The sequence below is a fragment of the Rhipicephalus sanguineus genome, chromosome 5, assembly GCF_013339695.2.
Source record: "Rhipicephalus sanguineus isolate Rsan-2018 chromosome 5, BIME_Rsan_1.4, whole genome shotgun sequence".
Taxonomy (NCBI): Eukaryota; Metazoa; Arthropoda; class Arachnida; order Ixodida; family Ixodidae; genus Rhipicephalus; species Rhipicephalus sanguineus.
This window is the reverse complement of record NC_051180.1, coordinates 165,560,024-165,568,662: the sequence shown is the minus strand read 5'-3', so window position 1 is coordinate 165,568,662 and position 8,639 is coordinate 165,560,024. Positions and strand designations below refer to the sequence as shown.

At 46.3% G+C, this 8,639-nt stretch overlaps 1 protein-coding gene across 1 annotated transcript; it reads left to right on the top strand.

The window, feature by feature from the left end:
• The first annotated feature begins 1,535 nt into the window (after window positions 1-1,535).
• On the top strand, window positions 1,536-8,623 carry LOC119395061 (ornithine decarboxylase antizyme 1). Its single transcript, XM_037662355.2, has 4 exons — window positions 1,536-1,608; window positions 2,224-2,375; window positions 3,973-4,228; window positions 7,684-8,623. Exons 1-4 carry the CDS (start codon window positions 1,536-1,538, stop codon window positions 7,797-7,799), a joined length of 597 nt encoding a protein of 198 aa, XP_037518283.1. The 3' UTR covers window positions 7,800-8,623.
• Window positions 8,624-8,639: the final 16 nt, after the last annotated feature.

Genomic DNA, 8,639 nt, shown 5'->3' with positions numbered 1-8,639 from the left:
TGTGCCGTTCGTCAATAACCAGTCTTGACTCTTCTTCGCACAAGTGACCCCGCGCCTGTAGCGTGAGGTGTATCGTTGCATGTTTAGGTTTCTTTATAGAAAGTGGTGGACAACAAGAGGCCTCCACCATTCTGTTACGTGGGAGATGAGGGTTTGATCGTGGCCCTCTCCCCCTCCCCTCTATTCTCGTTATATTTCGTTCATTGTTTACCGCTTACCCTAGCGCTCGGAGTATTGTGGATGTTGTCGTATTACAGGTGTTCTGGCGTAATCACATTGTTTGGTGGAAGGAAGGCGACATTTAAAGATCATTTACGGATTAGTGGCGCGGTGAGAAGGCGACGCTGCAAGTCATCGTTTCAAGGCCGTGAAGTGAACTGGAATTGTTTTGTGTGTGTGTGTGTGTGTGTGTGTGTGTGTGTGTGTGTATATATATATATATCGCTTCCATAGCAGCTTTCGCTGTGGTTGCAAAACAATTCCAGTTCACTTCACGGCCTTGAAACGATGACTTGCAGCGTCATATATATATATATATATATATATATATATATATATATACATATATGCAGGCGGCACTGACCTTGCTTAATTTTACGCTGGAGTCTACTTCAATATTAGATATTTTTAAAAAATTTGGCTTTAGCGATATTGGGTCTGACTGTAGAGGCTTATTTCTTACGTATACAAATACGACTTCATCTCGTAACACTACTTCTATTTGTGCAAAAGCGTTCATATGATAGGATTCAGCCTTTAGCGGCTGTAACAATAAGCAGCTGACTTTTCGCAAGTTTTAATTTGATATTGCGGAGGTAGCTCCAGAGCAGCCTGTTGGAAGACCTGCGGTGTGGTGTGCACCTGGAGCTGGCGCAGGTCCTATCTTGTTAAAAAAAAAAAAGTGTGGCAGTTCCACTACTGTGAAACCGGAGGAAGTGCATAGCACAGGCAGCCAGCGATTCCCGTTCGTAGAGCTCCCACTGTTCTGTTTACGAAAGGGTCGATGACGTCAATGTTTGAGGTAAGCATGTAGGGCTTGCCCGGCACGAGTAGACTCATGTGAGGGAATTCGCAAACTCTGTGTCCGACAAGTGCGCTACTTTTTGCTGCACTTTATCGACTTCCCTCTTGTTACGGCAGTTGATATACACGTCGTCTGCAGCGAGCCCCCCCCCCCCCCCCCCCCAATGGAATGTAGCGGCGCAGCGCCTGCGGAGCGCAGGTGGAGGGGCATTTGCTCGGCGAGGCAGTGGCGCCCGCTCTTGTGTGGCTCCGGAGTCAGTCGCACGTTTCTGAAACGCTTTTAGCGATTTTAAGGGATTTTGCCACGAAAACTTTCATTTGTCGTTGTCTTGCTTCAAATGAAAGGCAAAGCCCTCAAGAGCCTAGAAAATGCACTGCTAAGCATGAGTGCACCTTGATAAAGTAATTGCAGTAAGTTTTTAAAAATTAGTGTTGGTTCCTACTGTAGCCTGACGTCACAACACGGTATGAGCTTCTCTTCGCGTGCTCGCACAAGATCGCAAGATATTGCAATGTTTCGACGGTCACTTCGCACCGTGGCTCCATTGGTGATGCACACCACAAGCAGCCATTTTGGGAGGTCTGGTACCTGATGTCATCACATCTAGCCAGACAGCAGTGTGAAGTCACCAGAATTAGTACTGTAGCCTGACTTCAAGCTAGTGCCGATGTCGGTAGGTGTGCCATGGGGAAAATTGACTGTAATATCAAAATAATACATCAGCATTTGCTGAGCTTCACACTTGCTCAGAGCTGTCTCTATACAGGAGGTTGCTATGGCGGGGTAAACTCGTTTCGAAAAATAGTTTCATTACCTCTTTAGGTTAATTATTGGGATTACTTCTTGGTTATTTCTGTTAATTATTCTTGTTCCTTCATTTTAACCAGGTTTTGTGCATTGCTAGCCTCATTATGGTCCATGTCAAGCGCTTTACTCTGAGCGTGATCATGCCACATGAGATGCAGGTATGGACGACAAGCCAGGTTCTTAAGTGCTCCGCATTTAAAATTTGCTACATTATTTTAACAGGTTGCAGTAATGTATCAATACGTGATGCATGCTAGTCTGTCATCAGCGCCATGGGCTTTTTGCTTGCGTGTGTTTAGCTCCTAACAATTGGATACGAGGGAACAGACAATGCCTAGGCATGTACCACTGTGCAAATAATGCACTAAGTTATTGCTTATGATAATTTGCAGGACGCTGCTGCGCCACTACTGTATCTCTCTGGGTGCTGGGCCTCTGTGGTGCTCCTGATGCGCCCCATGCCGCCGACGTGTCGCTGTCAAGCACAGGAGGCAGCGGCGTGGGGTCTCTGAAAGCGCCCCCTGTGGACAACTCCCATGTTCGAGTAAGATGAACACCAAGATGTGTAGTGGATCCTACTTTGCGTTCATTGCCAGCCTTTGACATTAAGCATGTGGCGACGTAGAGATAAAATATATAATTTGCCAGTGTAAAGGTATTTTTGTGTTAAATGTGACCTCGCTCTGACAGTGTTCCTGTGGAACAGCATGCTTAGTCTCATTAGCTTTTAATTGCCCGTGCCATTCATACTGTCAAAAAGAGCAAATACTTTTCTCGTTAAAAGAACACATTAACTGAAGTTGAATGCACTCGGTGATCTCTTTGTATGCATACTTTGTCGTGTGTTGTCATTGGTGCGGGGAGTTGCAGGTTAATTTGACCTCAAAATAATTAAATTGGAACCTGTGAAATAGTACATTGTGCAGCACATAATGGCTGAGAAATCCAGGGTTAAGTGTTGCAACTGTATATGCTGAAAAATACCTAATAACAGACCAGTTGGCTTTTCTTTTTTTCCTGTGAAAGGTAATTTTGTAAATGCTGCCATTTGCGGAGCTTTTTTTTTTTTTTTTTTTTTTTTTGGTCCGGGGTCAAGGTTGTGCAACTCCAGAGCCCATCGTGAATGGTATCCCTGAATTTACTGAATTTCCAGAGCAGCCTCATAGCATCACGGTGGGATGGCAATTGACATTTTCCCACAAGTTTTGTTGGAGGGGTCAGGTTGTGCGTTAATGGCTTTCGCCTGTGCTGCATAGTAGCTTGGTGTTCCTTAAAGGGATACTGAACAAAATTTTCACCGCCGAGATAAATGGCCCAATTGAAAGATTGGGTGCTGAAATTTGTTGAAACGACCTTCATTTCAGCCGGAGACTAGCAAAAAATAATGAATTTGATGCATTTTTCGCAAATTGGCGCGTCTAGCGGCCGCGCCGCGAACTAAAGAGGAAGTGAGGCGAAACTCGGCGGATACTGACTCGCCAACCGTGCTCGCTGCAAAATCGCTTACCAATCGACATCGCAAGCCGCCACCCGCTGCCGCGCGTCTCTCTCAAAACTTGTTCTCGCGGTCGGGAAGGTGTTCTTGAGAGAAGAGGTGGGGAAAGGGAAGTGGCTGGGCAGGAGAGAGCGTGCCGGTTGTGCCCCTCTTGCTGGAGCATTTGACGTCACGGCCGTCGACAAGCGCACTGGCGTGCAGCCGCCGCGCTCTCACAATCCACTAAAAATACGGCCAACTGCTCGAAATTACGTGAAATAAACGCTGTTTACAGGAACAGTCGTGTCGTCCGAGTCGAATGCAAGTGTTTTCGTAGCTTTTTCAAATTTTTGTTCAGTATCCCTTTAACATTTGCTGCAACAGGCTTCATGGACTCTTGAGAACATTGGAGTGCACTTGTTCAATTTGCCACTGTAGTGCAACACTTGTAGCGTGAACCATAACATTTTTTTTTTTGTCTGCGTGTTTGCAACGTCAAAGTTAACAAGAACGCAAGGAAGAAACATGCGCAGGTGCAATGCATGTTTGTGCACATTTCATCTGTGGTCTTGTTCACTTTGATTTTGCGCAAGACAAAGCATTATGTATCAGACACCAACTAACCCAAACGCATTTTTGTAGAGTGACTGAAGTGTACCTTCTATTGCAGAAGGGAGGAGAGCTGTTTTCGCGGCAGTGGAGCGAGGAAGCGGTGCGACTGACGTTCCGCTGCCGTCTGACGGAGCAGACCGAGGTCAACTGGGAGACGGTGCTGTGCCAGGGCCGGCTGTACGTGCAGCTGCCGTCCTGTGTGCTGCCCGATGGCTCTCGCGAGGCCTTTGTCACACTGCTCGAGTTTGCCGAGGAGCAGCTGGGTTGCACCCATGTCCTGGTCTTCTTCAACAAGGACCGCACCGACAGAGGTCCTTACCACAACCCTTTCTCGGAATCTATAGTGGCTTAGCGGCTGCATACCGATGGTAGTGAAATGCAAAAAAAAGGGGAAAAAAAGAACTCCAATGAATTTATATGTAGGTGTACATTAAAATAATCTCTTGTAACCCCAACACAGCATGCCTCGTTATCGTATCACGCTTTATGGCGCATAAAATTCTTGTAATTTAATTTTTATGCCCTATTTCCAGTGACAGTATTTAGTTACAACTGTTTGATGCAACAGTACTTTTGCTGTGCTTTGCACTGGCATGAAAATATCAAGTGGATTACACTGCAGATTTAGTTGGTTTGATGTCTAGAGCAAGTTCTCTGTTCAGATCTGGTATTTAGTTGCTTAAGGGGGGACGCGGCTTTCGTATCGCGCAAAATGGCAAAAAAATCGATTTTTTGAAAATCACATTTTCAGTTTCTGTAGCCTTTTTTCTATCTGATTCCAAAATATCTTCACTGAAAACCACCTAGAAGTGCTTTAAAAAATTAGTTGCGCGGGCCGAGGTGTCGAAAATTATTGTGGAGATCGCAAAAAAACAGTGCTTTTCAAAAAATTCTTGCTCCGCAACGGTACAACCGGGCGCCGCCATTTTGAGCTCGTTGTAAAGGGCATTTCTTCCTTTTCAAATTCCCCGCCTCAGCTGGCTCCTCCCTTTAAAAACAAGCGCACAAAAAGCAAATCTCTGAAGGTCGTTTCGAGGCCTCCGATTGGCCGCGTCCGCCATGTTGCTCCAGCACGCCTCGCCATTGGTCCGATGCTCGCTTCCAGAGGACAGTTGTCTGCTGCTTACGCGTCGCGATGTTACCTGTTCTCGTTCTGTGTACACGGGTCGACGATAATTTAGAATATGATTACCCTGTAGTTTGACAGCCGCAAGCGGAAGCGCTGTAATCATCGTACGATAGACGGTAGCGTGCCGCGCTCGTCGCGAACATCGCAGATGCGCGTCTCGGGTAGTTCAGCTTGTCAGCACTTCGTCCTCCGTGACGAAGAACTTCGCGGGACTACTCTTTGTACTCGCGATCTAACATAACGTGCTTTGAAACATCGGGCATCGCGGCCACACACACCGCGACCGAGCTTACTGCTCGGAGTCGTGGCTAGGCCTAACTCCGCTTACGGCGCTGGTTTACGAGACGAATCCGAACTTTGCGGGCACGGACATCGCGCTAGCAGACAAGCCGCACTGTGCTTCGTCGCAAGCAACAAATCGCATCGTCCGCTGGCTACTCGAAAGTGCGGATGGGCACTTTACGCATCGGCAGCGGACTCCCGGTCAAGCCCATCGTACATTGACTGCTCCGAGCAGCGGCTAGCAATTTCGCGCGTCGGCGCCGCAAAATGAGAGACCAAGTACGTTACGCGCGCCGATTTTTCGTCGCCGCGGCTGAGCACTGCGTATTGTCGCCGAATGCCGCCAGCCAGCATATAGTGCGCGACTTCCCGGACCCCGCGGCCGAGTACATCGGCATGAAAGAAGGCGCTGGTGATGCAATTTAGGCACGCTTGGATTCGTGCTTGGTATCGCCGCTAGCTCTGATGAATCTTCTAAAATAACGAAAGCCTCGCAAATTGCAGTTTCCGCGACCGAGTGGATGATGAAACGCATCACAGGCGAGGTTTGCAAATGAGCGTGGCGTGTGTGAAGCAGGGAGTTGAATTTATGTCTGACCAACTCGCGTTATTGAATAAACTGCTCATATATTTCATACCAGAAATGTTTGCAATGAGTGTGCCAATTTTCATGAAAACCTACGAAGGAATAAGAAAGTTGGTACTGAATGCCACGACCCCCACCTTAATTTTATTCAGAAGCTCACTGGAAAGAATGAACTCCAACACACATCCAATGTTTGTGATAGAGACAGTGATACTTCCCTGACTCTTTCTGAAGAACATGCGGATTTATTCCATTGGCTAAAGAAGACTGTATAAATCATGTCAAAAAGAGTATGGGTACAGCTCTGCCAACACCTGTATGAAGAAGCAAAAAAGATCAACCACTTGGAGGATGGGCCGGCCTGACTCAGACCTGATTAATTTAAAAGACTGACTGGTTATGGTATGGCTATCCGTGACAATGTTGACATTGATGACATGCAAAAGGCCATAATGGCAACGTTCTGTCATGTCACCTCGAGAGATGAAGAGCCACGCCATGAATTCTGCCCACTTGGGTCCCTGAGCTGGTGCAGGTACCGTGCTGCAGAAGCTGAAGGCAAGGCTCCACCACCACACACGTATAAATTGGCAGCACTGCATTGCTGCCAATCTACTAAAAACCTGACCACCTTCAGTTGCTCGGCTGTTGCCAAAACAAAATAAAAAGTCAAAATGCGGCCGAGAGTCTTCATTCGGTAGTTTGGTCAATTCTACCAGAAGAGATAAACACTTCACTGATTGCCGCCGAAACAGCTGTCAATGAGGCAGTCTGCAAGTACAATACTAGCACTCTCCATGCTTATAGAGAGTTTTGTGCATCACTTGGCCAGAAGCCTGAAAAGCACTCCATTCAAAGAGCCGCAGAGAAGGATGCCATACGGGAAAAAAAGGCATCAAAAGTGCACCAAAGCAAGCACCAAATGCTCAAGAGACCTCGCATCACCAAGGACACCAAAAACTACGATCCTGGTGCATTCAGATCACTGGACGCAAGGTGAAACTTCGAGAGCCGTTTTCTCAAAAGTGCCTTTTTGCCTGCCTGCCAAGTTTGCGCAGCCATTTTCTTCGTAACCGTTTGGCCTATTTTGGCTCCGTTTCTTTTGTCATGTTTCTTAGACTGCAATGCATGTCGTGACATTCTTTCTTTCTTACTTTGACACTTTGTAATTTTACGAAGTGACTACTTGTTCACCCCAAGAGTGTGCCCGATTTGAAGGTATCAAAAAGAATCGCAATGCAAGAATATTGTGTTGCAAAAAAAAATAAAGCAAATGACACTCGGCGTGCATTTAGCTAAGCAACAAATATTCACCTAGCCTTCTAGTCCTTTTTTTAAACTCTCCAGGCATTGCGCAAAGTGTAAAGGAATGCAAGAAGTAAAAATTTAATTGAATAAAAAGTTCTGAAGATATTACTCTGAAACTTTTTAGAAGCAGCAGGGAGACATGCTGAATATCTGTACCAATTTTCATCAACATCTGTCAAGTTATAAGAAAGTCTGTTTTCCAAAGCCACATCCCCCCTTAAATAATCTCTCCTAAGCTTTACTTCGGCCTTGTTGCTAACGTTTCGCGAGAGTCTCAATCCCCAAACTGAGCAGTAGGTTCGAAATGTGCAGTTTTGTCAGCGCGTCTTTCTCCTATGCATTGCATGGAACCAGATCACGGTGTTTGGTCTTGCATTGCAATCGCTTCTTGCGCCAAGCAGTCTCTGCACGGCGGTACGTTTCTACTTCGGTTGCCTAACAGTGCCTTTCAATTCCTGCAGCTGGCATCGTGCGCACGTTCATGTTCCTGGGCTTCACCGCACTGGCCCCGGGGCATCCGCTCGTGCCGCAGTCAACTTCTGAAGGGCTCCTCTACATGGCATACGCCATTGAGTGAGACGTGGGAGGCCATCAGTAACCCGGCATCCTTCCTGGCTCTACTGCTGCACCAACAGTTTCTTCGTTTTGTTCCTTTTTCTGCAACTCTTTCGGGGAGGAGATCCAAAGCGTGTAACCTTTTGAGTGTTCAAGCATTAGCAACAAGAAAAGGGGCTTCAAAGTTGCGGGGGCCAAATTCTCTTGGGTTGGGCGGCAAATTCACAATTGGGATGTTGTTCGGGGAGGGCATTTTCAGAGACCGCGCGTTAAACTTAGAGCTTAGAAACCACAAGCGAGTGTTTAGTAGTTCGTTAAACCAAGAATTTCGTTACCTGTTTAGCTCCCAACGTGACCTAGGCATGGCGGCGTGATTCCGTTGAACTTCTTTCTTTCTAGTAAAGAATGTGTCATCGATGTTCGACACGTAATTGTTCTATAAGGCGTAATGTAGATGTTCGTTTGGGACCAACGCAGTGTTTTAGGGCATAAGTTAGCCTTCTAGATTGCAAAGATAGCAAGCATGTATGCACTGTTCGGGAAAAAAAATACACTACCTCGCTTGTGGGACTAGCTTCTTCCTGTGCTAGACTAGCTGGACATGTAATTCCTTGCTCATAAACTTCAAAAAATGTAAAAAAAAGTGTATAAACTGCCAAAAACGTTCAAAAAATGCAAATTGCCTTCTGTATCGTCATTTTCTTTCATTCACTCTTTCACATTGTGCAACTGTTTCGTGGCTTTCACAGTTTCGCGAGTCTATTTCCTTGTGCATGCAACACACATCCTTTTTGTTGTTTCCTTCATTTCTTCCAGCTATTTGTTCTATAACAAATAAACCCGTTTCTTGGCGACATTTTTG

What these genes read in the sequence shown, in the direction of transcription:
- LOC119395061 (XM_037662355.2), top strand. Translation starts at nt 1,536, where the DNA reads ATGTTTCGACGGTCACTTCGCACCGTGGCTCCATTGGTGATGCACACC. An exon ending in TGGACAACTCCCATGTTCGA is followed by an intron (nt 2,376 to 3,972) that starts GTAAGATGAACA and finishes TACCTTCTATTG; the next exon opens with CAGAAGGGAGGAGAGCTGTT. An exon ending in CAAGGACCGCACCGACAGAG is followed by an intron (nt 4,229 to 7,683) that starts GTCCTTACCACA and finishes CAATTCCTGCAG; the next exon opens with CTGGCATCGTGCGCACGTTC.